Source organism: Manduca sexta, chromosome 22 (genome assembly GCF_014839805.1).
Source record: "Manduca sexta isolate Smith_Timp_Sample1 chromosome 22, JHU_Msex_v1.0, whole genome shotgun sequence".
Classification (NCBI taxonomy): domain Eukaryota; kingdom Metazoa; phylum Arthropoda; class Insecta; order Lepidoptera; family Sphingidae; genus Manduca; species Manduca sexta.
This window is the reverse complement of record NC_051136.1, coordinates 6,304,451-6,332,318: the sequence shown is the minus strand read 5'-3', so window position 1 is coordinate 6,332,318 and position 27,868 is coordinate 6,304,451. Positions and strand designations below refer to the sequence as shown.

Here is a 27,868-nt window from a genome sequence, read left to right as displayed (position 1 = left end):
CTTTTTTTTTTTTTTTTTTATGGCTACAAGCACTATGTTGCTGTGCTACGCCAATGTCAATAAAGCTAGGGAAACATATTACAGGAAGGAAATTGGTTTCGGAATTAGGATTAAGTCAGGAAAGTAGTCAAGATATAATATATTAAAAATAATAATATTCGTCAATACAATATATTAATAAGTATATACAAACTATATTTTTATGTTATTATGTACAATAAATGAGGAAATAGCTTTATAAATATTTACATTAAATAAGAGGAGGAAGAAATACAACAAGGAAAAGGAACACCAAAGGAAATGAGTTGACTTATAAAATGAGCATTATCAAAAAGCGGACAAGCGAAGAAGATATGATTGAGGTCACCCTCCTCTTCACCGCATTCACAAGTTCTACTACCAATAATACCAAGTCTAGCAAGGTGAGCTGGCGAACACACATGACCCAAGCGCATTCTCATTAATATACTAGTAGATCGCTTACCAAGATTTAATTTGCAAAACCATGGCTTCTCCGGTATACCCAATTGGACTTTCGAATACAATTTGCCTTTTATCTGACTGCTTTCTTCCCAGCATTTTCCCAGGATTCCCTGAGAAAAGTACTCGGAAGTGCAGCCAGATCGTTGCAATAATTTATGTACGGATATACATCACCACTTGTTATCGCCTCATTAGCCAAACGGTCGGCTTTACATTTCCTTTTATATTAGCATGACCAGGGACCCAACATAAAACTACAATTACGTTTTTGGAAAGGCATTCTATGAGCTTTTCTCTTATATTCATTATCACAATTGAGTGGGATTTTGATTTGAAAGGAAATTTTTCAACGGCCTGAAGGGCACTATATGAATCTGAAAAATAACAGTTTTACTAAGTCTAGCAATAAGAATAAATTCTAACGCTTTATATATTCCATAACATTCCCCTGTAAAGACTGAAGTTTCTGGAGGAAGCTTTATTTTTGTATAATGTTATACTGAGTATGGTAAACGCCCACGCCCGTATAATCTGACAAAGAGTGTTTTGATGCGTCAGTGAATATGTGGTGAGAATCAGGCCATTTAATGCTTACTAATTCATTAAACTGAGTATTAGTGTTAGGGTGGTCTCTATCAACGCCCAAGGAATAACATATCACCGGCGAAAGCAAAGTGATTTAAACCCAACCATAAAAATTGGGAGAGAAACTGATCTATAAGTGGGCGAAAACTTATAAATTTACGAAAACTTATAACTAAACAAGGAAGTGATTTTTCTTTCCACGATGAAGACGTTGCAATATATTGAGAAAGAGATTGAAGAATTGGAAAAGAGCGTGATTAGAAAATTGCAAGGCTTTAAACAAAAATCTGTCTGACAAGTACTGTCTTCGCAATTTAAGAGGAGGTTCTACACACTCAACTTCTAGGGCGTTAATTGGACTGGATTTCATCGCACCAGCAATTATTCTAAGAGCCTTGTTCTGAATTAAATCAAGTTTTTTGAACGCTGCTGAATTAGCCGGTTCCAAGATAAATGTACCATAGTCTAAAAGACTTCTAATTAATGCATTATATATAAGTCGTAAAGAAAACGGATGCGCCCCCCACCAAACACCTGTAAGACAACGTAAAATATTCAAGTTCCGTTCACATTTAGTAACTAAGTAATCACTATGTTGAGAACCTGTAAGTTTTGAGTCTAATAAAACACCAAGAAATTTCACTTCGGTCTTTACCGGAATCATAACATGTTTATATTTTACTTCTATTAAAGGACATTGGCGTTTTCTGGTAAACAAAACTAAACAGCTTTTAGAGGTTGAAAGATCTAATCCATTTAGAGTCATCCAGGACTCTAAATATCTCATAACTGATGACATAGAGGAACAAGAACTAGAAGTAATTTTTCTGATGTATAAAGAAGGAGGTCATCTGCATATTGTAGGATTTTTACGGAACTTTTAAAGCTGATTCCAGGTCATATGTGTAAATATTGTATAGTAAGGGACTTAGCACTGACCCTGGGGTAGACCCTACATACGGTTCTAGATAATTTGGTAGCATCATCTGGACAAATATGAATACATCGTTCTCTTATTAAATTTGTAATAAAATTAGATAGCATACCGGGGATGTTAAGATCATGCATTTTTTGCTTAGAATGGAGGGAACGACATTGTCGTATGCTGAATTAATATCTAAAATGTGGCAACCACTGATTTGCTCTCAGAAAAAGCTAGGCGGATATCGGACACAAAAATACTAATACTATCTATCGTGCTTTTGCCTTTTCGGAATCCATATTGGCTATCTGACAGAAGGCGGTTACCCTCGATATACCATTCCAATCGGTTTTAACCATATGTTCAGCGAGTTTTAACAGTACGGAGGATAAAACTATTGGACGATAAGATGAGACCTGGCACGCAATTTTACCAGGTTTCAGAATAGGTAATACAATTTGTGATCGCCATGAGGCAGGTATGTTACCAGTTATCATAATAGAATTAACAATGTTTAAAAATAAAGTAATGCTGTTTCACTAAGATTACAAAAAAGTAGGGAATACCATCTTCACCTGGGAAGAATCTTTGACGCTAGTTAAAACACCTTTGAGCTCTGATAGTGAAAATGGGGAGTTTAAGTCATCATCTATTTTCAGGACTGCGGATGGACAAAGTTGTTGTGGAACAGTAGGAGGAGCCAAATGATCTAAAATATCTTCTGTTAGGGAAGGCGAGTGAACAGACGGAATTATCACTAAAAGCTGATCGAAATCTTCGAATATTTCGCCAAACCATAGATGGACGAGTATCTGGGGAAATAGAATGACAAAATGATTTCCAACCTTCAGATTTTTCTTTTGAAATAAATTTTTCGTCTGTTTAGAAATCAGTATGTAGTAATCAAAATTATCGGAAGTCATGTTTTGACAGTAAGCCCTTTCGGCTTCTTTCCTTTTCTTTGCAGCTTCTGTACACTCTCGGTCCCACCATGGTGGAGAAGGAATTCTACTGTTCTTGGTGCTTTTAATGGGAAATATCTCATCCGCAACCTCCGTCATTACTTTAGCGAGAGCCACAGAACACACTGTTTCGTTATTATTTTCTATGTCAGGAAGATTTGAAATTTTTTTATCAAGTCGTTTTTATATTCATTCCAATCTACATCTTTTAATATATATTTTAAACGTGGTGACCGCGAAACAGAAGGCTTTTGCTATGAGGAAAGCTAATCAGAATTGGTAGGTGATCGCTCCCATAAGAATAAAGAGAGTTTCCCAAGTAAGAGAAGAAGCTAGGCTCGGTGAACTAATGGCTAAATCTACGGCACTTTGACCTTCATCAGGGTTGGTACGGCGGGTAGGAGAACCTGAGTTTATAATACAAAGATTATGAGAATCGATAATATCAACAAGGTCTCTTCCACAAGTTTTAGTTGTAGAACAACCCCATGACTCATGATGAGAATTAAAATCTCCTAACATTAAAATGGTTTAGGTAAAATAGAAATAATGTTGTTTATTTCTCTAAATATAGAAGGACACGGACGCGGGATATAAATAGATACAAAACAAATATTATTAACAATGGATGCTATTATGGAAAAATCATTATGGTGAGATGGTAAGTCAAACTGGGAAAAATTAAGGGACTTTTTGATGAGTATGGCAACACCGCCATACCCATCGGCTCTATCTTCCCTGAGACCAGTGTTGCCAGAAGGTTACATTTCTTACATTTTTCGTTACTTTTGACCCCCTCGCGTAACATGTAAGTAATTTTTATATTTAAGGCAATTTTCGTAACTTTTGAGAACAACGAGATTTGTAATACAACATTTTTATTGTAAACAGTTTATGAACGCATTTCTATTCAACGCATCCAAATTGAACACGCCTAAAACTGGCGGGTCTAAAAAGTATTTCACTCCATATCACACTCAGACAATATGAAACTCGCCATGACAATATGAAACGTATCTTGCATATATTAAAACTTGATTTTGAGTGTGCGCGCGCACATTTCCTACTTCGCGAGTCCCCGCGGTTTCGCAGCTACAAAAATGCTTGCTCAAAAACGTGTATATTAAAAACAATAATGTAACTTTTGCAGCAAAAATGTAACTTTTCAGGAAACGAAACGTAACTTACGACTCAAGGGCCCTGGCAACACTGCCTGAGACAGGAATAACCAGGAATTTTAAAACAAAATTCCGGTTTTAACCACGTCTCACATAGAGCTATAACACAAGGGTTAAATTTGTTAATAAGATAAATTAAATCAGATTTGTTCTTCACTACGCTTCTGCAGTTCCATTGTAGTACTTTGCCTAAGTGAGCCATTGTTAAATATGTCAGTTATTATTTTCAATAAAGGGGCAACGTTGGACGGTAAAATTGTTTGTGACAGTGATGAAACTAAAGCTATAATAATATCAGCCACCGATTGTGGTTCTGGCAGGGTACCAGTTTTAGGAAGTGCACACCCATCAGCATAAGTGTGAGAGTTGAAATCACCCACAAGAGCTTGGTGGGCTGCACGATCATAACCTTGTATCGATTTAGGCGGAGAACGGGGCTTCAGAAAAACAGTTTTTATAAGAGTTACTGTGCAATGGTTGAGTGGCTGGAGTTTTGATATCTTGGCTGTTGGCTGCAAAAGAAGATGGGGTGTAAACTTTAATGTGTCAGCATATGATTTTGTCACCGAGGATGTATCTTTGATGCTTCTGAGTATGAAACGCAATTTTGGGCCATATACTTTTTATATTTGTCTGCCTACTGGCTTCTGGACAAACCTTGCTAATTGCAATATGGGGCCGCCACAAAGACAACAATAACTATTATCTTGGTCGCAATCACAAGATGTACCAGTATGCCCTTGCCCACATTTATAGCACCTTGGTTTAGATCTGCATGTATCTTTAGTGTGTCCATACCGCAACAATTGTAGCATTGAATTGACGGATAAATGTATAGTTCTACTTTGAGGGAATTAAAACACATAAATACTCTTGTGGGAAGGACCTGACCATCAAAAGTAAGCACTATAGTCTGGGATGGTTTCCAAGTAGCAGAGCCATCCACTATTGTTTTAAAATTTAAGCGTCTTACTTTTATTATGTCACCACAACCTAATGGAACCCTAATATTTTCTTTTATTTCTTCTACAGACATGTCCACCGGTACACCTCTTACGAGCCCCATCCTGGTAACATTAAAAGATGGAATAAAAGCTTCATAACCTTTTCCAATAAGGCATGATGTTTTAAGAAAGAATTTGCAGCTGAGTGACTTGTGAATGCCATTGAAATTTTGTTGCGACCGATACGCTTCAAACTGCCTTGTACTATGTTTGGCACCTGGTTTTATACAAAAATCTGCCAAAGCATATTGGATGCAAATTAAGATCCTGTGTTACCTCTCCTGTACTAGACCTAGCAACATGAATAATAAATGGTGAAGCATCCAATGCAGTATATTCTTTTCTAATACTATCAGATATATTGGGAGGTAACTGGGAGGCCTGAGATGGAAGAACTTGTGTATGCGGTGCTATAAGAGGTGATGGATTTTCAGTGATTTTTCGTCACTGTCTTCACAACGACATCCACTTCTACCTGAATCTACAGCCATTGCATTTTTGCGTTTTTTTATTACATGTTTTGCACACCTTATTTAATCGTATGCGCTTTCTTTTATTTGTATTGGAAATTGAACAATCTGTGTCTATGCTTGAAGCAGTTTCTATTGTTACAAAATGTGATGGTTGGGGAACATCACCCCAGGATCTGGGGCTCGTCCATCCCAACCCCCAACTAAATATTAATAAAATATACACTTACCAATAGTTGTTTTCTATATACACTACACTACAATTTAATAAATAATGAAAAAATATATACAATTTACAACTTAACTGACTAAATTTCTGAATAAAAATAATTATTTTCAATTTAAGATGAAAAAAGACACCCGCCAAATTCAAAGGTTTCCCGCGCTTTTCTAAATTTACTTTATCGAATTCAAGTCCAAGTTAAAAGTTTATAAATAGAAACAGTGACTCAGGTCAACACTCAGAAGACTGACAGACCATAAGGCCGAATTATTCGTCCGCGGATCGGTCGATCGGTCGGCCAAAAGACAGTTTTTTCGCATTTATTTAGCTAATAGGCTACCGGACTCATTTTGGTTCTTTACTATTATCGAATATTTACATAATATAAATTATAACACAGAAGGAATTATTAAAATCCGGTAAAAAATCAACAAGTTATAAGACTTAGAATTTCGGTGGAAGGGGTAAATAGAAAAGAGACGAAATATCCACATGTGACGTCATCGGGAATTACGACGCGTCCGAAAAAAAGAGATGAAGCGATATCCCCACATCGCGGCCACTTCTGCACATTACAATTTTTAAATATAAATTACTCGCTCATTTTTTAACCAATATTTATGCAGTTTTCACAGAAGTGCTTCTTTTTCGTATTATTAACCATTAAATATAGAATAATGTACAAAATCAAGCATAGGCCGGTCCCCTATTATCGCAGATGGAGTGCGGGGCATTTTAAAAATATATAGGTAACAATCTTTATAACCACTGAGAGACAAGAGACCTAATGTTGCATACATTCATCGAACACCAAAAATTACTGTTAGGAAAAGTGATTGCCAAACAGTCCATATTGATGTCAAATGTTGGCAGCATGGTCTCTAAGTTTAGTCGGTTCCTTGTTGAACGAATAAAAGAAAAATATGCCAAATGAAGTGACAGTTTTAGTTTGTCTGTGGTGACAGTTGTGACTTGTATATTTTTCTGTTTTGTTGTAACTTTAAAACATAATAGTTTCTATATAAAATAAAACAGTGGCTCCATATATGGTTCCTGTAAAATATCAAGAACACACTGCACTCAAACGGTATTTTCTTATAAACATAGTTTTTCTACATGAAAATACAATATATTTAGTTAGATTTAATAATTTTTGTTTGGTGAGAATATAAATTCTATGAAAATACACAGCAGTGAATACAACAACGAAAGTTTATTTTTATTTTTAATCTATCATCCAATCAGACAATTCTTTTATTGCACCAAGAGGCCAGAAAGCTCAACAAAAACATTTAAACCTCCAATCAAACAATGATTGGCGTAAAATGAGTTATGACTCAAAAAATTAAAACAAAGAAGTTTAAATATTGGTGCCCGATTTATACTTTCTTTAGGTATAGGCTACTTAGTTTGTGTCGCCCAGGTCCTGAGTGCCTACTTTGGCTGGAGCTAAACAAAATTGGTGAGGGACTCTTGTCCCACCCCTAATTCAGTCTTCTTTTAATTCATAAATTTACTTTTATATTTGTTGTGAAACTTGTTTATATATTTTGGGTTTGCTAAGCACTGTTAGCATAGTGTTTTTAATTGGTTCCAATAATAATTGCTTAATCATCTCTTTATCTTATTATGCGACTTTAAATGCAACTGACAATGATATATGTGACATATTTAGTAGTAAATTTACTTATATTTTCTCTATTTTGCTTCTTAATTAGGCAATTTGATTTTCTTCTAAATAAAATATATACATTTGTATATAGTATATCAATTGTTTGTGACCTTTCAAAGAAACTGTTGAATTATCAAAATCTTTATTAATTTTTAGATAAACTTAGAGTGCAGCTATGTGTGAGACACTTCAACCTATAAAAGGATCAATTATTAGGTATTGAAAATGAAATTACTGGAAAAAATGAAAATAATGAACAATATGAATCAGGAAAGCCTACACTTCTTGATATGCCTGTTGAGGTAAATTAGAATTTCAGTTTTGTTCATTGTGTTTCAAAGGATAATAAATTATTTATGTACAATCTGATAAGTATAAAGAACTTTCAGATAATCCAAATGAATGTTATGTTATGTTATTTGTTGAAAATATAACTAATGAATAATATCCATCTTTGTGCAGTTTATGGCACAGAGAAAACACACAACTATTTTTTGTAAAAGGTCAACACATTGGTATTGTCTATTGCTTACTGTTCTATTTAACTAATTGAACTTTGTACAGTTTATTTTTCTCTCTAATCTTAATTGTAGTAATTGTTACAATAATTATTTTTTTCAGATAATATTAAAAATATGCTCTCTTCTAGATGCTCATTTTTTAAAAAACACTGTCAGTAAAGTATGTCAAAGATTTGAAAACATATTAGCAGATAATCACCTTTGGAAATATTGGGTTCATAGTAAAATTAAAGGATGTTTTCCAACACTACCTCAGTTGGAAATATGGGAAGAAGAGCCAATAGACTGGGAAGAAGTTTGTGTAGAGATGGATGTGGAAAGAATGAAATGGTCTGATGTCAAGTCCACAACAAGGCATATTGTTGTAAAGGATGTGCATTTTGCTTCAGTGGACACTGTTTTATTAGTTAATGTAAGTTATATTCAACCTAACTATAATATACATTCACATAAATCAAACTATCTATACTATTATATAAAGCTGAAGAGTTTGTTTGTTTGTTTGTTTTGAACGGCGCTAATCTCAGGAACTACCGGTCCAAACTGAAAAATTCTTTTGCGTTGGATAGCCCTTTGTTCGTGGAGTGCTATAGGCTATATATCATCACGCTATACCCAATAGGAGTGGGGCAGTAATGGCTAATCTCAGGAACTACCGGTCCAAACTGAAAAATTCTTTTTGCGTTGGATAGCCCTTTGTTCGTGGAGTGCTATAGGCTATATATCATCACGCTATACCCAATAGGAGCGGGGCAGTAATGGCTAATCTCAGGAACTACCAGTCCAAACTGAAAAATTCTTTTTGCGTTGGATAGCCCTTTATTTGTGGACCGCTATAAGCTATATATCATCACGCTATGACCAATAGGAGCGGGGCAGTAATGGCTAATCTCAGGAACTACCGGTCCAAACTGAAAAATTCTTTTTGCGTTGGATAGCCCTTTATTTGTGGACCGCTATAAGCTATATATCATCACGCTATGACCAATAGGAGCGGAGCAGTAATGGCTAATCTCAGGAACTACCGGTCCAAACTGAAAAATTCTTTTTGCGTTGGATAGCCCTTTGTTCGTGGAGAGCTATAGGCTATATATTATCACGCTATATTCAATAGGAGCGAAGCAGTAATGGCTAATCTCAGGAACTACCGATTCGAACTGAAAAAATATTTTTGTGTTGAATAGTCCTTTGTTTGTGGAGTGCTCAAAGTTATATATCATAACGCTATGACCAATAGGAGCGGAGCAGTAATGGCTAATCTCAGGAACTACCGGTTTCAACTGAAAAATTCGTTTTGTGTTGGATAGCCCTTTATTTCTGGACCGCTATAAGCTATATATCATCAGGCTATGACCAATAGGAGCGGAGCAGTAATGGCTAATCTCAGGAACTACCGGTTTGAACTGAAAAAATCTTTTTGTGTTGGATAGCCCTTTGTTCCTGGAGTGCTATAGGCTATATATCATCATGCTATGACCAATAGGAGCGGAGCAGTAATGAAACATGTTGCAAAAACGGGGAAAATTATGAGTTTTGAGAGCTTCCGTTGCCTGCGCTGCGTAAACGGTTAAAGTTATGCAACAATGATGTATGACGGGATTGTTTCACTTAAAAGTTCTAAATAATATAACAAAGTCCCCGCTGCATCTGTCTGCCTTAACGTGTTAAACTCAAAAACTACCTAACGTATTAAGATGAAATTTGGTATGGAGACAGTTTGAGACCCTGGGAAGAACATAGGCTCCCGGGAAACTACTATTTTTATAACGGAAAACTTTAGCCTGAATAACTTTATAACGCGGGCGGAGCCGCGAGCAAAAGCTAGTACTAATATATAAAGCTAAAAGAGTTTGTTTGTTTGAATGCACTAAACCTATTTTGAAAAAAAAAATCAGTAATAGGATCTTACTCTTGAGTGCTACAGGCAGTAGCCTGTAAAAAGCATTTTTCCCAGAAAAACTTTTTCATGCAGGCAGAGCCGTAGACAAAAGTTAGTATAATAAAAAATAAGCAATCATAGCCCTCGAGCACATGGATATAGAGTTACTTGACATCTCTAATTGTCCGGAGTAGGGTCTTTTCATCCCAGTGCAAAACTGGGAACTTACTAGTGCTCAACAATGGTTAATATAATATATGCCCAGTATGCCTCTTGTTTTATGAAATCAAAGGTGTGATCACTACTGACTGCCTACTTACTACTACTCCACAAGATTGGAATGCTTCTCCGTTCAAGGACTTTGTTTGGGTTAGTTTGTAGGCTGGGCTTGAGAAACTGACTGGATTTTAGCATGACTGATCAACCATCCACATAATTTTTCTAGCTGTAATATATTTATAATGTAAAATACTGTAGTCCAGATCTCCAGATCCTCGGAAGGACACCGATGGTTTAGTGGGGAAATGGCTCTGGACATTCAGAGGACTGGAACTTTATCGTTGACATAATGTATTTGACAACAAAATATATGAGATTTAATTCATAGGTTGATAAAACAGCGCGCCAAATTTTTCTGTCCTGACCACCCTGAAACATAAAATCAGTCCTACCATGGAAAACCTAATACTACATTGACGTTCGGTCTGTCCCTATAACAAGAACATACCTTTGCATTAACGAACTCATAGGAGAGCCATTGACGCGGTTGATGCTGAAAAATGAAATATAAAATTTGAGTTAGTTATAATAATGCGGTACTATAAAGTGATACTTGTAGTTATTTTTTACGCGTCCTCTGCATGTTTTCGGCGCACCCGTTTGTGTGTACTTTACACAGATCCTGACTGCATCGTCTTAACTGCGCGTTGCAATTTCAAATGAGGGGCCTCGTCTGTTTCAGGCGTGTTATTAGGTTCGTAATTGTACGATACCATGCTTGTCTAGATTATCATTAAGATCTTTCTTCTAGAATGGTGAAATGTGTATATCGGGTGGAAGAGACCGCGGAATGGCACTGTGGAATGTGCTGGAAGTCGGTCCACACGATCAGAGTGATAATATCACCACATTTACGGATACCAAGCCTAAGCTCATAAGGCATGACGCTCACTCAGGTTGGGTGTGGGACTTGGCCCCAGATGATATTAACTCAACTACCAAAATATATTCCGCTTCATGGGACAATACTGTAAAAGCGTGGGACTTAGCTGCTGGACTTGAATGTATACAGATCTTCAAGTAAAGTATTTCTGTGCTTTTTAAACAAAACCACTTATAATATTATTGATCTCATTTTTTTTTATATCGTTTGCAGGTGTGGAATGTCAGCATTATCTTTAGTGACTATTGGTAATGAAATTATGACTGGTTTGTATTCTAAAAAAGTATTATCATTTGACTTACGTGCAGGATCAGGGCCGACCTACTCCTATAAACCACACAAAGGACCTGTATTAGCACTGCACGCATACAATAACTTGATCGCATCTGTCAGCGAAGACAAAACACTTGCTATTTGGGACCGAGTTGCTGGGAAGCTGCTGCACAGTGATGTCAGAATACCCACAGATAAAGCTTACCCAGTGTGTATAAGTTGGAGCCCAGCTGCATTGTACATAGGTGATTCTAAAGGCTGCTTGCATCTCTTTCACCCAGAAACTCAATCGTATTTAAAAACTCACGAGATGTGGCCCGAGCCGCCTATAATAAAACCGTCTAGCAAGATAACAGGTTGCTACCAAAGCAAGGGAAACATGATTGTCTGTTCAGACCGAGGAGACATAAAATTCTTATACAACTCTTATCCCCCACAAGAATATGCGAGTGTCAAAAGCAGTACATTTGATGTGACACAGGTAAATATTAGTTGGTACCTACCTTGCTCACTATTATACACAGCGACCTTAACCTACTAAAAGAATAAAGAAAAATCTGCATACAAAGTGTTGCTCGACCTGGTATTCGCACCCAATACTTCATACACAAAATAATTTCAAATGAATCATCGCATTAGTCAATACGCATGAGTAGTGTATGTAGTAGCCGCGGTAACATGCACATTCGTTGACCTTCCACATAAACTGTTCCGTCGATGAGCCCAACAGAAAACCGTAAAAAGATTTAATTTATATTAGTATCTGTTTTGTGAAGTATGCACGCGCCCATAATAGGTATATATAATACTGTTGTTCTTTGTTTGTCCTGCCTTAACCTATCTACCCACTGGTTCCGCCATTTATAGTAATAGCCACAAGTTACTCGATTCGAGATACGTTAATTCGTGTTTTCATATCACGAACAATTCATTTATTTTCAATGTATGAGCCTTATTATGCTTTTATGAGATTTGAAAAGATTGTGTTCATATTATTCTAAGCCTTTTTTGTGTGCTAAGACTTAATTGCATACCTTTTGTCCTTTTACTTATCGATGTTTCTGAAATAAAGGTCTGTACTTTATGGGTTATTAGAATCCAAATATTTGTAGCGTCCTATTAGTAAAACTATTTTCATACATTAACATATTTTAATAATAATAAAATAGGCGGCCATGGGAAGTCCCGCCCGTATGCAGGGGATTCATTACCTTATTGATCTGCCGTGGTAATCGATGGGCAGTAAGTCAAAGGCGCCCAATTGGAATATATATTAAACGAACTTTCTTCCTATCTTTGCTGCATATATCTACGTAAATTATAAATGCATTTTCTTGCTTGATTAAGAGCAGTAGGAACGATGAGATAATCTAGTTAACAATGTAATAAAGCAGAACCGCCTTTTCTGACTTACTGTTCTCTCAATTACTTGCCACGGCAGATATAGGACGACTTCAAGAAAAGTAATGGTGAGAAATCATCTTGCTACGGTTTAAACTTGAAGTAAGCCGTAAAGTGGCACTGCCCAGGGATGGATTCGACTATTTCGGATGCCTCCATGATCTCCGGCACTGACCTAAATTCGCCTATAACAGCTAAAAATAGCGAAACATTGTAGACGATGAGGTTTAGATATATCTAGGATGTTGGACACAATAGAACAGTTCAGTTCTGTTCAGAATCAAAATAATTGTGCCACGATTATCTTATGTCAGAATCTAAACTATAATTCGCATCATAGGTATATAAGTATTAAGAAGTAAGTTATACGTAGTAGGTAATTAATACTTTTTGTTACGTTACAGTTGCGGTACTTGAACGGTGTGCTGGTTATCGGCACTTGTGACTCGGCCCTGGAGTTTTGGGTTCCGAACGAGAGATATTCAGATCTGTCATCGTGATAAACAACTCATAACTTTGTAACTACATAATAGTATATTAATATATTAACAAAAGCTTTTTTACAAAGGCAAAATTTATTATTTATTAATTTCTTTATACACTTTATTTAACAAATAATTGCGTTTTTGTGTAAGTACCAACTTTTGTGTCTGTTAGTTATTAAGTGAATGAAAATTAACAAATTGTATTGAAGTTTAGAAGTTGTGACATTTATATTAATCAGATGAAAACAGGCAACGTTTTTACAGTGTGTACAAAATATTTACGGTAGACTGCCATCTGCGAAATAACCAGTATAAAAGAAAAATAAATTTCCAATAAAACACATACACAAATTGCCTCTTAGATCAATACGTCTGGCTGATAAGAAGATTTTTTGTTTTTTGATGTTCTATTATTGATAAGTTGGATTACGGCACACTACAAGGCTGAAGTCATTACAATTGAATATCATTCGGTCCCGATAATATAATGAAGACTGAAAATAGATAATAACAAGTGCACCTTACGTCAGTCCTATCATAAAGCCTCGTATAAGTACAAATAAGATATAAATACAAACCACCTGAGTAATGTTTCATAGTTAAAAGCGTGAAGGGGAATCACCAGGCTTCTACCAGAAAAGTAAACTAATAATTCTCACTAAACAATATTTATGGTTATTGTAGGTACTTATTTGCTGTTATTCTGTAATTTCAGTAATTCCGAGGTGTTCTGTATTGTAAATCTTAGGTGGCCGTTATGTTAGTAGTTTTTACTTATAATTTGCTATTTACTAATAACAGCAACAACTTCATAAGCTAGTTACAGTAACAAATATTTTTCGCGACTGGCCGTTTGCGTATGCTAGTTTACGAAGTTATTAACATTGTAGGTAGGTATAATAAACAAGCTTTTATATGAAGAGTGGGTAGATATTAGTTTACATTTCTGGCACTTGACTGCTGTTAGGCTGTGTACCTATGGCATGGCTCAGCCAATGGCCCAGCCAGGAAATTAATGTTCCAAATCTGTCAGTCAATCAATCTGAGAGCAGTAAGTCAGGTAAGGCGGTTCTGCTCTATTGCATGGTTAACTAGGTTACCTTATCATTTAACTGCTGTATATCAAACAATAAAATGCATTTAAAATCTAGATAGGAAGAACTTTCGTTTAACTTACATTCCAAATCACTCATAAAAAAATAGGTCACATTTGACCTAGTGCCCTTTCGATTACCACGACAAAAATGAAGTGATTGTGATCCACATAGTTATGCTTATCAAATTTACTGCTGTTTAGAGTCGGGGCTTTATTTCGAAAATTGCTAAATACGCTATGAGTACCTACCTACCTAATTGAACTTTCCATGAGTTTTAGGAGCATTCCATTTTTTATTTTATCAATTAAAATCACTTACCTGCAAGTTTCGCAAGACTGTAGAGAAAATAATAACATTTTACAGATTATGTTTCAACAAATAAAATAACTTGTAATTATGATAACGTTTACCAAACGTGTTGCACAGTCAATTTTTGAATTTACTAACTATCCAAGGCACAAATAACATGTTTTACTTCATTGGTAATTTGTTATATTTTCTTTGATACTTTCAATCTCTAATGACGATTTAACATATGTACAAAATAGATATATTTTGTTTCCGTTCTGGGTGTCGTATCGCTGCACCGAAACCCTAAAGTTACTCCTGGTTACTGATACTTACCAAGGTACACACGACATCCTACTATTAGGCAATTGAAGTGTCTACTAGAAGTAGGTACCAACATATAGGTATTATTTTATACTTACTGTTAACAAATAGATCCTTGAAGAAATCAATGGTATCGATTGTAATTAATTTATATATACGCAAAATGGCAACTTATAAGTACTTACGTGTAAGTACATAATATAATATTGCACAAAGCTGCTTTTTGCGCTCTATTAACATCTTTAAAGCCATTTTAATAAAGTTTTCATATAAAATACTAAGTGTGGAGTTTTATTTATTATTTGTGCTTATTACAGTGTAGGTAAATTGTATTAATTTTGTTTTGTGGAGAAAATGATTTACATTTTCCAACCAGCCTGCTGCCCAGCCATAAGTGCCCGCGAACATATCCCTTCCTTCTCCCCTCCGCCCATCTTAATACAGTTCCTTTTCCTCCCCCAACACTTCCCAGCTATCCCCTCCCTTTTCCCCAGGGACTGCCGTGGTTACTAAACCGGGGGACCGCCTGTATACCATTCGCAGGGTACCCCCGGTAACAACCACGGTGGCTCCCCAAAAAAAAAACCGGCTCGGATACATTAGACGAGTCCATTACACGAGAGCCTGAACATGAAATGCCGTAACATCTGGAATAGCGTTCTGGCCTCAGAACAAGAACAAGCATAGAAGGAATCTAAATTACCCTCATATACTTATCCTATTTTTTCAAATAGGCCAAAACCGTTGAAAAGAACGAGACAAATATTATGTTGCTAAGGTCGGCTTGCGTACACTTTAAAATAATCAAATGGTTACCTTTGGTCCTCATTATGATGCCGAATTAAAAAGCAAATAAAATGTCAAATGTTCCAACTTGCCAATCTCAAAACAATCTCACAAACGCGCTCACACAATTTAGTTACGTTATACTTCAGCGCGTACTTTTCTAAAGTGGCTACATGTTGTGTAAAATTATTGTTGTTAATTTTAATAAATACACAGTGCTGTTTAAGTACAATATAGCCCTAGGAACAAGCAATGGCCTGCGTTATTGTGGGGTATAAATCTCATTCTTCTCGTAAAGAAAATGAAACTGAAATCATCAGCTTCCATCGGTGAGTAAACAAAAAACCTAATATATTTGCTTAAACCCTGTACATAAGTGCAAAAAGTGTTATTAATTATACTTTATTATGCTCTAGTCATATTATAATCTGCTGTTGGCCATTCGATCCAGTCATTATTAAGTTTTTTTCATTTTTACCAATTTACGTAGTCGTGTTCAATAGTGTTGTGCTGCATATTCTTTCGATAACATAAATGTTGGTATATTGTAGTTTACTATTTTGCATAAATTGCCTTTTACTTTCAATATACGGTGGTGTAGTGGTAAAAGCCACCTGGAAACCGTGCGCGAAGGCTGGGGTCGAGGAAACTATCTGATTTTCATAGTGTGTTTCATACAATGTGTTTCATTGCAGATTCCCTACAGATGATGCTATGAGGCAAAAATGGATCGTGGCCATAGCTCGTCCCAATTGGCATTGGAAAAACAGCACCGTGTTTGCTCTAAGCATTTCGACAAAGTTTTATTAACATTGAAATAAGTTATCAAACATATGTGACATGAATGATACCGCTGTGTTTTAATTTTACTGTCCCATTTTAGTAGCTTCTGTCAAATCCCACCTCTTGGGTATCTTTTAATGCCTAAGAAAGTCAGAAAAGAACAGAAGGCGTACTGGCTTTCTCCTAGACGAAATTCCGGCCGATTTCTTGTTTGTAACTTACAGCGGTTTCCATTCCTTCCGAAATTTCTAAGAGTTTCTTAATTTAATAATCTAAATGCTAAACCATTTTTGTGTTTAGTAAATGACGTTTCGGAAGGCATGGAAACTGCTGTAAATAGCAAATGAAAATTGGACAAAATTTAGCTCGAAGAACGCCGGTAGTTCTATAGTTTATTGTAATTTAACAGATTTTTACCCTAGTGCTTTTATATACCCAGACTTTTTTTGGTACTTGAATACCAAATCAGGGTTTTGATATCTTTTTTTAGCCTTTAACTAAAATAGCCATTTGCAACGGTTTATAGTTGACTGACCAAAAAGTGTTTATTTTAGCAGGTCTGTGAATTTACCATAGCCGATAGACAAAGCATCTATCGATATCGATAAGATGTCAGAAGGGATCGCAACACAATTAAATTTCTTGCTGTCTAAGACACAGTACACTCAAATGTCATAGTGTTACTTCTATGCTTGTCATTGTTCTGAGGTTCTGGCATTAGAAATGGACAAATCTGAAAGAGGGATGCTTTTCTCACATCTATTTGAAATAAAAAAATATTAATTCCGAATCTGCAACTAAAACGCTCGCCAACTTCATTTGGTCACACGAATTTGAGAAATTAAAAATTATTCACTGACGGAAAATTAAACATGTGGGAGGTAACACCACTCTATATAGGAAGCGTTCTTCAGAAACGGATTTCCCAATGTATAAGCCCAGCCTAATCTCAAATTCAGCTTTCTGTGTATAATTTTCACAACCGTATAATCATAAAGAGAAGATAACTTTAAAACTAAAAAATATTTTAAATTACTTATGTCCAGCGTCTTATTTATAATTATTCAGCCGTAAGGGTCACTAAGTTTGTGTCGCTCCGCATAATCCGCGATTTAGGTGCACATTGTCCGGGAGCAGATAAAGAGGTTCTCGATTGAAATCAATTTAAAAAAGATATTAAGGTAGATAAGATATAACAAAATTAATAGAAAATTTGCTTTATTTGTGCTGCTCCCCCACGTCGTGACCTATACTGTTATAAAACACTAGCTGTGCCATCGGCTTCACCCGCGTGGAAATCAGTATGTCACAATGTTTGTTCCGCGTAATATTCAATTTTTATAGTATTCGTCTTAAAACTAATATTATTATGATACAAGTCATGATAAGGGACAGTATAAACATTTTTGGTATGTGAATTCACTGCTAAAGGCTTTTACCGTGCTACTCGGTGTGATACTCCACTTTCTGTCCTTAGATGCATACGGACTGAGTAAAACTTGACAGTTTAAATTGTCAAGAAAATTGGTCCCTGTAAGGCCGCTGTAAATTCTAACATTTTTGGTGTGGTTACACTGCCGTCATGGCTGAATGAAATTGTTGACGATCTGTCAGTTTTGTGAAATCTTTTATTTTCGCCGTGATTGGTAGTTTGTGAGTTGTGGTTTACTAATGGATCGTGTTCAATAAATGCTAATGAATATTAATAACATTTCACAATGAACGGGTTAAGTTTCAGTGAACTCTGTTGCCTGTTTTGTTGTCCGCCATGCCCAGGGAAAATCGCGGCTAAGCTTGCATTTCTACCTCCAGAACCTACGTATTCATTCACACCTGACGAAACGGGGTCAAAATTCTCTCTGACACTCACTGAACGAGCAGAGTGGCAGTATTCTGAACGTGAGAAGGAGAATATTGAAGGTTTCTATTCGCGAACCTCAAGAGGGAACAGAATCGCTTGTCTCTTTGTTCGATGCAGCCCTAATGCACGTTTCACAATATTATTCTCACACGGAAACGCCGTGGACCTTGGACAGATGAGTAGTTTTTATTTAGGCTTAGGAACTCGAATAAACTGTAATATATTCAGCTACGACTATTCTGGATACGGAGTGAGTGGCGGGAAGCCTTCAGAGAAGAATCTGTACGCAGACATTGACGCTGCGTGGCAGGCGCTGCGCACGCGCTACGGCATCAGCCCCGAGAACATCATACTGTATGGGCAAAGCATAGGCACCGTGCCTACTGTGGACCTGGCAGCGCGTTACGAGGTGGGCGCCGTTGTGCTGCACTCGCCGCTCATGTCCGGCATGAGGGTCGCCTTCCCTAACACCAAAAGGACATGGTTCTTTGATGCATTTCCCAGGTATGTTTAAGATATATTCAGATACCAATGCTAATCTTTACAAATTTAAACCTATAATTAATACATTGTAATATACATAAACATAATATTTGTATTTCTGTAATTATTCATGAAAAACATATTCTGTCTTTCTATGAATGCATTGAGTTCATTACCTAGCCGTAAAGATTAAGACTTCATAAAGCTATCATGTTTACAAAGTCACTTCTAATAAGCTTGTCATTCATTTTAAATACCTATTGTAATGTCAACAAAGGTTAGGTTTCATTATTCATTACTAGTCCATAATATATAAACTATAAAATGAAGTCTGCTGCATCAATAGAGTGTAGACTGATAGAGAAGATTATAATATAGATATAGATACATAATGTGTGTACTCATATTAAATAATTACATATTCCTTGCGGCTCTTTATGCATGCTGAATTGCCAGGATGCTAAGACTGAGGAATGTACATTAAATATAATAACACTAATCATCAAAACATACAGGAATCTCATTCCATTTCAAATTATTTCTATATTCAAATGTAACTTCATGTTGTTCTGATTGTCAATAAGATCTTTGTTGACCCTATTTTCCAATTTATTTTTGATAATTTCAAATTTATTTTGGTTTTTTAAGACATAAAATTAATTTATATGTTAGTAAGTTATATGCAAGGTACATTTGTCTAGGTGCCATAAGCTATTATTACCGCTGAGTGGCATTGTGCAAGCATTATGATGTTCTAACTTGAAGGACAGAGAAGCCAGTCACATTACTGAGCATTATGAAACTTAACAATATATACACTTCTGTGCAATACTTTGTAAATAATATTTGTTATGTTGATACTATGCTTGGGAAGCCAATGCACTCCTTGTACTTACCACCAGAAGAACAATTTGCTTGACTGTGCGAAAAATAAAATGTCAGAGTAACCTTTTCTATAATGCAGAGAAATAAGGAGCTAAATGGCTAATCAATTTCCTGATTTTAAATACAGTTGTCTTAGAGTATCTTAATTTATTTATATATTATGTATCTACAGAAATAAATAGTATACATTAACACATATAAATAAATATCAGTCAAACCAGTGAAGTGTCCACAAAGAAATGACATATTTTATAAATATTATTAAGTAGCAACAATGAAATAGGAGGAAAAATATAGCATAAAAGTTGAGAAGTTTAAACATCTCATTTATTCACCACCACAGTGGGCAGCAATGCAAATGATCATTGAATAGAAATTACTTTAGCATTTTCTTATTGTCCAATAGTTCTGGAATAAATTCAGTGCACCAATAGACCAAAACTCTCATAGCAGAAAAGTGCACAGTAGGATTTTAAATCTGATAAATATTTTTTTATGCAGGCAGGACCATGGGCAACAAACACCTTGTAGAATATATCATTTATTACACATGAGAAATACCAATTAAATATTGTTTTTACAATAAACCTGTTTATAAAATCAACTTTTGCCAATGGTACATTCAAAATTTTCTTGTATAAAAATATTCGGCATTTGTATGGATAAATAATTTCCCCCAGTACAATGAGTATATTATTATATTAACAAAACTTTAAATTGTTTTGTTGTACTGAGATGTTGTCTCAGTGTTACTTGTTCATAATATAACCTGCTCAGAAGTCAGAGATATAAATATAACAAAACTATTTATTATGTTTTTACCACCAAGGGATCCAGGTGCCTTATTATCTATGCTGCACGTTATTTTGACTGTGCGCTTTTAATAGAATTGAACTTGGCATACAAAATATCATTCCACACTAATCTCGCAAAGATACCGTAACGCTGCCGCGTTATAAGTTTACACTGTCATCGAAAATATGACCCATAGTATGGTCAACACAAAATAAGTTGATAGAAAGAAATTCCGTATTCATTACTTAATAATTTGTATATAATATATCAGAGCGCCATATGCCGTCTATGGGGCGAATCCGTCTTTGCAATTATGGGTTATCTAATTAAAGGACAGCTTCGAAAGCAGTATAGGTAAATAGGAGATTTTTGACTATTTTACTTAAAAGACGGATATGCCCCAGTAGACGGTATAGGCCCCTAACTATACATCAAATTTAACTGCATTTTATTTTCGGCTTACTATGCAGGTAGAATATATCTAATATCATATATGTAAGTATCTGGGCACATGGACTTAAATATTTATACTTGTGTTTATAATGTTTCGACAGATAATGTATATTTGTGGGCGAACCTATCTCCATATCAGTCAAAAATTACAATACCTAAAAAAGGATTTTGGAAACAAAACGGTGGCACATACAATGTTTATTGCGAGCATGTTGCGAGCAGTATGCGTATGGATCGAAAACCGATCCTCACAATTCATATTCGTAGGGCGTTGTCTATCGACTAATGACGCGACACCTAAACGTGTAGCATATTTTAACAAAATATGAGATATTAAATGAAATAAATAAGTAAGCAACCCAACATGTGGGTAATGTGATGTTAAGTGGCCTGCAATTTGGACCACCTAACAAATGTATCAAATACCCCAAATAGTAGAATCATGGTAAACTGCAGGTTTTAAAAAAGGAATAGAGATCATGAATGTGAAGGAATGTTTGAGTTCCTAAATTCCCTAGATAGAACAAAGACTTGTATATAGAAATATTGCGTGAATTTCATTTAATACAGACAAAAATATCATTGGTAAGTTAACAAAGCATGACATTGCGAAAAGGACGTCCGAACGCATAAATAAGAAGCTACTAAATATATGTGCATATAATTACATTTATGAAACAAAGCATTTTTATTTTACACAAAAGCTAGAGTTAATAAACAATTTATTATCACAATTTCTCAATATCAGTGATATATCACACATTTTAATAATATAATTATCTAAAACTCGTGGTATCTGTTTCTAATCAATGTTTGTGTTATTCTTCAACTGGGTATAATTGTTGGCGGTTTCGCCCGCGTGAAAAGCCTTTCCCGGAACAAAAGTCACTGTATTCGTCCATGACAAAAACAAATCCATCATTATGCCCATATCAAATTTAAACAAAACCTAATCAACAATTTCTATGTTTAAAGTTCCAAGAAACATTAAGTATTTAAGGCGATACCTCAAGGTCCATTTTCATACATTTTGTTTCGGCTTTAATCTGGGTAACTAAACAAGTATTGGCAAGTAAAGAATTTAAATTCACGTCTAGTTAGTGATTAGTTTTCGCAGTTGAAGAAAAACGTAAAATAATTAATAATCATGGATATTTCGGCCTTTAAAATTTAATATGACGAAATTTTAAAGGCAGAAATATCCATGATTATTAATTATTTTTACATTTTCTTCAACTGCGAAAACTACCAACTAGACGTGAATTTAAATTCTTCTCCAATACTGTTAAGTTCGAAAACAAACAAAATGATAGACCTGAGGTATCGCCTAACCCTATACCTAACATTCGAAATCTTTACATTTCACATTCATATTCGTAAGATTTTACATAAACATTATGAAGGTTGTCTTCAATAAATACGACTCGGTTACTTATAAGTAGTATATCATTAAATTATAGAAAGCATATAATAAAGTGCCTATGTTTACATAACATTGTTTAGGTTAACCTTGCAATGACTCATTAATTAACTTTGTTTTTATAAGAATTATCAGCATCGATGTTTGTCTTATGTTCATTAATGATATCTGTGCAAATTGTTTAAGTCGTGAATTATCAGGTTACTGAATAATGAAATTTTAAATATTAAATGCTGATTGATTGATTCAAAACTATATTAATTATGTTATAATATACTTATTTGAAACATATTTTATTACGCTGTACCTACTAGCATGTAAAATCAATGGAATATCCATGTTTGATGTAATATTTTCCTGCCGCGCAGTGCGGACTCGTAGTTATGACGTAGGTGATAAGGTGGTGATGAACATTACATACAAACAAAAATAATATAATATGTAGCGTTTAATTAATGAACACAAATATTCATATTTATTTGCTGCTATATATCTGGTTTTAATGCATATTATATAATTCTCAGGATAAATAACTACCTGACCCCTTAGTTCACGGGTGTTCAGAAGGAAATATGTTTTTCTCAGTGTTCAATGGTCTGACTGGTGTCCTGTTATAAGTATAGTTTGCGCGCGTGTTGACAGGTTTAGTTCTACGCTTATGTTTGTTACAGGCAGTACATGTCACACAACACATATTTTCCAGTACCTTAAGTAATTCTAAGGCTTGGTCTATCGGTGGTCTAATTCACCTGAAATAAAATATACTTAATAGCAGTTTATGCGTGATTAGCAAACAAATGTCTTAACACTCTTTCTATTTTCTATTGTTAGCAGTATTTGTTGGAGATATCGATTTTTATAGTTATTTCTGTTGTTCGATGCCCCACACATTATAAGGACTCGTATTCGAGCTAAGACTCGTACAACGATTACTGCACAGTCCACAGTTACATCAGTAACTGGATGTTACGCTTATACATAACTCTACTACGCTTTCCTATTCGCTTATTATCAAAATGTCTGTCAACAATAAAAAGTAATTTTATCAATTAGGCAATATATGGATTTTTTTATAAATATGGTTTTTAAATTAATCACCTTTACAATGTATATTATGTAGGTACTATCAATCACATAAATAACTCAACAAATTCAAAACCTAAAATCACGTGTACACAAGAATGTATATATTATATGTATTATGTTATGCATTTTTGAGAAATTTAATTCAAACATTTTTTCTATCGAAAAAAGTACTCTTGGCGCATACACGCGCATTGTTGTATACACGTCTTAAATTAGTATTGGATAAAGACAATGCACGAATAGTTGCAGTAAGGGTATACTTGCGTACTTAGATTAGCAACGCATTCGCCTGATCCGCACACACCCTGACAGGCGTTGTACTGGGATATCAGTTCAATGCAAGTTAAACAATTAATTCGGATGACAAGACATTGCATACGATTGATTGCAATATGCTTCTAACTAGACGTGCGGTAAGAGGCAGAGTGGAGAGCTATTCAGTTTTATTAAGTTTTATAATTAATTTGTATATAGTGCAGGCACCACCAGGTATGGAGTGTTATTTCCATCTTCGGGAAAGTACTGCCGACTACTTATCTAATGGCTTGGACGAATTGCACCTTCGCGACGGTCTATCCGCATTATGAATAATGCAGACGTCACCAAGGACCTTCAACCGCTTCAGGTGCGCGGGGTTATTACCGCGCGCACGGCATTCTTCCGTCTCTATAATGATGAATACCGTTAAGAATCATGTAACTTTATTCCATTTTAAGCTTTGCGTAACAGAACCACGTGTACTAACTAGGCTACAGAGCCACAGCTTCATGGTCTTCGCGCCATTAGAGCGTGGAACAATAAGTCAAACAGAACAGTAATCACTGCCAATTTCGGACAGAATAATAATATAATTATCTTTTTTTTAATCTAGTTAGACAGAACTTATGGTTACACCGTAATTTATGTTTAAATAGTTTTCCTACGGCACCACATTATCTACGGCACTTAATGCGTGTGTAGGTGCCTCGAACAGTGAGATAACCTACTTTGGTTCATTCGGTAACACTGTAAAAACTAAAGGCAACAGAATCGTTATTAACTATTTTATTCATGTGTTTAATTGTTTGCTAATGAAATGGAATAATTAAATATTAAAATGGCTATATTATTAATTTCAGTATCGATAAAATCCCTAAAGTTACCTCGCCAGTTCTGGTGATCCACGGAACTGAGGATGAGGTGATAGACTTCTCCCACGGACTCGCCATATACGAGCGCTGTCCGCGTGCTGTGGAACCACTTTGGGTTTGAGGTAACCAATGTTTATGAATATACATAGCTAAATATGTTTTTGCTTTTATCTATCATGCCTATACCATTCCCTGACGTTTAAACATAATTTGCGTTTTGCAGGGTGCTGGACATAATGATGTCGAACTCTTCAATCAGTATCTCGACAGACTGAAACGTTTTGTATCTGTAGAATTGCTCAACTGACAAAGACTGCCGGCCACGGGCCAGACAATTCAAGGTGATCTAAAATGTTTCCTATTTTATAAAATTATACGCATTATGTACTTCATTTGTAAAATTTGAAATTATACGTCAGTTGAAATGTGGTGGTAACAGTCATGTTCACAGAACAGAAGGGGAGCAATCTGCCTGTTCGACCGCGGATAAAGTAATGTTTGCTCTTACATATAAATGTAGGTACTTAAAGAAAAATAATAAACAGATATAAAGTGCAAATTGAGATAATATAAACCATCTTACCAATAAACTTTGTATAATATGTATAATATGTCTGACGTCGGTAGTAGATAAAAGCCGTATTGTCTTGCTACGTTGAGTAATATTTAATAGGTTGGCATCTAAGGGAGCACACGCCATGCGTCTGAAAATTACCACTATGGCAGGGCGTCACATCACATACCGACGTGTTTTGTTGTAACTGACACGAATCTTTTCATAACACACCGGTTATGTTGGTGGCATACTCACGAGAGTGAAGTTGCCGCCGTTGGCATACCATAAATAATCGGAACCTCATATCCATTTAAGGATTGCACTTAATATTAATTTATTAGCTTTGCTCGCGGCTTCGCCCGCTTGAATAAATTAAGAATTTTCTGGGATAAAAGTCTAGCTGAGTATATATTTCCAGGGTCTCCCATAGCATATTTCATCGAAATACGTTGAATATTTTTTGTGTTTATCGCACTCAAATCAAAGATAGAAGCGGCGGGGGGTTTGTTTTAAAATATATTTTTAGACATTTCTAAGAGGAATATTTCCGTCATACATGATTATTAATGATGGTGCTCACCTATTGGTGGTCATAAATGTACTATCCAACACTAAAATAATTTTAAATTCGAACCAGTAGTTCCTGAGATTACCGCTTTCAAATAAATAAACTCTTCAGCTCTATATAATAGTATATATATATATATATATATAGATAGATGATTGATAGGCACTAAGGAAAATGAATAATTTGAGCATTAAATAATTAAACGTTGACTTTAAATTACGAAAATTCGGTTCGAGTATCATGTTAGAGTACAATTATAAATTCATAATATTACATTTCAGGTGACGACCAAAATCCAGCTTCGACACTGAGCTCCGGCACTTCTAGTTCTGTGACAGAGAGACTCCTCTAGCTAGCGGGGGCCGGGCCCAGCCGGGCCGGCCCCAACAAAAATAATGCCAATAATGGCAACGGTAGTCCGCAGCGCGATCTCGCCGCCGACGCCGACACCCCCGCGCCCGCCGCGCCCGCCGCGCCCGCACACAACATCAGCATCAACGTCACCGACACGGACTCGCCCGACGGCGCCCGTCGCCGCATCCACCTGCGCTCGCTCAGCGACGTCACGCCCGCCAGCCGCGCCCACACCCCCCGCGCGCGCTCCCACTCCGAGCGGCCGCGCGCCTCTCCGCGCCCGCACGGCCCCGCGCCGCCCTCGCGCCGCGCCAGGCGCGCAGCGAGCGCTCCTCACCTGACGCGTCGCCGCTCGCGCTCGACGACGGTCGGCGCGCCCGCGACCGTGCCGCCTCCGCGCTCGCAGACCCATGGCGCAAAATGAGCGAACTAGACCTGGCTGCGGCTCGGTCGACGCGCGACCCCTGGGTGCGCTTCCCACCGCCGCGCGCCGACGATCCGCCCGCCGTCGAGCCTGAGCGACGACGGGACCCTCGGCGGCCCCGACTCGAACGGCGCTCACCAGTATCTTGCGACACGTGCGGTAGTGAGAGTTGCGAATGCTGGCGCGCCAGTAGTGCGACGGCGCCAGGAGCGTCGACTGCGGCGAGTGGTGCGACGGCGACGGGCGCAGTGGTGCGCGTGCGCACGCCGCTGCGGCGCGCGGGCGTCCTGGGCGCGAGCTGCGCGGCGCAGTGCACGTGCGAGCCGCGGTCGGCGCGCGTGTCGCCGGCGCGGCTGGCAGCGCGGCGCGGTGCGGGCGCTGTCGGACGAGGAGGAGCGGCCGCGCCGGCTATACAAGTCATCGTCGCAGCGGCTGGTGTGTTCGGCGACAGAGCCAGACCGCGCGCGACCGGCGGACCCGTTGCTGGAGACTACGTGTTGAAGCGACGTTTCGTCCTTGGACGTGCGAGTATTATTAGTGCGAATTTTGTATCCCTTTAGATGTAAGAGTTCAAAATTGTATTTGTATCGTGTTCGATTGTCCGTGACGAGAGGCGCTGCTCCTTGGTGCCGCCGGTGCGCCGGTTCGAGTGATTGTTTTTCATTTATTGTCACGTGACCATTTTCATCACAGTTGAGACGCGAGTATTATGCGTCTGGTTCCTGCGAAGTTGATTTGAACTGCATGCTATGAAATTAACGCACAACTAAGTATGTGAGAGTATCCGTTTCGATTGAATTACCTACAAAATGTTACTTTATACTATACGATGTGTACTTCCATAATATTGTAAATATTTCTAGATAGTTATGATATGAAATAAATCATTGTTTAAAGTCGTTACCATAGTCCGACAAGTATTCATTATTGCTATACCAAAATGCAATAACAAATTTTGTGTGAATAACGGTAGGTCTGATCAATGAGTCGTACATGCATACATTCCATATTCAAATATGTGCGCATGCGCACGTCACCTGAGCGTTGTTAAAGTCCCACTAAACACTGAACCGTAAACAGTCCACATTTGACCATCTGCCCCAGTGATCGATCGGAGGTGGCGAATCTCTGTGTTGTGAAAAGTTTATACATTATATTTATCTATGTTCTCACTAGAGTATATGCCTGTTTGAGTAAAATAGTCCTCTTTGATCTGCAGGGTAATAATATGCGGTCAGATTCAGTACAGTGCCAAATAATAAGCTCTTACTAAGGGTGACGTCACATGTTCCGATGTACAGCCTGTTGGAAAATAATATCAAAAGAATTGTTGCCATTGGATACTATTTATTTTA

The 27,868-nt window shown here is 36.7% G+C and overlaps 2 protein-coding genes and 1 long non-coding RNA gene across 5 annotated transcripts; all 3 read left to right on the top strand.

The window, feature by feature from the left end:
* The first annotated feature begins 4,156 nt into the window (after positions 1–4,156).
* LOC119190177 lies at positions 4,157–5,461 on the top strand. Of its 2 annotated transcripts, none has more exons than XR_005112804.1 (2): positions 4,157–4,323; positions 5,163–5,461. It is a non-coding gene; the product is annotated as an uncharacterized LOC119190177 (long non-coding RNA). The 2 variants fall into 2 exon arrangements; XR_005112805.1 differs by having other exon boundaries at positions 4,157–4,380.
* Positions 5,462–6,651: 1,190 nt separating this feature from the next.
* On the top strand, positions 6,652–15,210 carry LOC115443756 (F-box/WD repeat-containing protein 9). The gene is given in 7 exon segments (XM_030169310.2): positions 6,652–6,914; positions 7,656–7,698; positions 7,700–7,801; positions 8,121–8,432; positions 10,930–11,198; positions 11,275–11,815; positions 13,140–15,210. Coding segments are annotated over 6 exon segments (1,344 nt in total). The 5' UTR covers positions 6,652–6,914; positions 7,656–7,674; the 3' UTR covers positions 13,236–15,210.
* Positions 15,211–18,061: 2,851 nt separating this feature from the next.
* On the top strand, positions 18,062–26,331 carry LOC115443761 (alpha/beta hydrolase domain-containing protein 17B). 2 transcript variants are annotated; one of them, XR_005112782.1, is made up of 4 exons: positions 18,062–18,863; positions 24,600–24,733; positions 24,835–24,952; positions 26,017–26,331. XR_005112782.1 is itself a non-coding variant. In XM_037441355.1 (4 exons), exons 1-3 carry the CDS (start codon positions 18,217–18,219, stop codon positions 24,916–24,918), a joined length of 858 nt encoding a protein of 285 aa, XP_037297252.1. In that variant the 5' UTR covers positions 18,062–18,216; the 3' UTR covers positions 24,919–24,952; positions 26,017–26,331. The 2 variants fall into 2 exon arrangements, 1 of the variants encoding a protein (XP_037297252.1); XM_037441355.1 differs by having other exon boundaries at positions 24,600–24,726.
* The last annotated feature ends 1,537 nt before the right edge of the window (positions 26,332–27,868 follow it).

Excerpts from the sequence above, each read along its gene's own strand:
- LOC115443761 (XM_037441355.1), top strand. The coding sequence starts at position 18,217 with ATGAACGGGTTAAGTTTCAGTGAACTCTGTTGCCTGTTTTGTTGTCCG. Across the intron at positions 18,864-24,599 it reads TTCTTTGATGCATTTCCCAG|TATCGATAAAATCCCTAAAG; the intron begins GTATGTTTAAGA and ends TATTAATTTCAG. Across the intron at positions 24,727-24,834 it reads GTGCTGTGGAACCACTTTGG|GGTGCTGGACATAATGATGT; the intron begins GTTTGAGGTAAC and ends TGCGTTTTGCAG.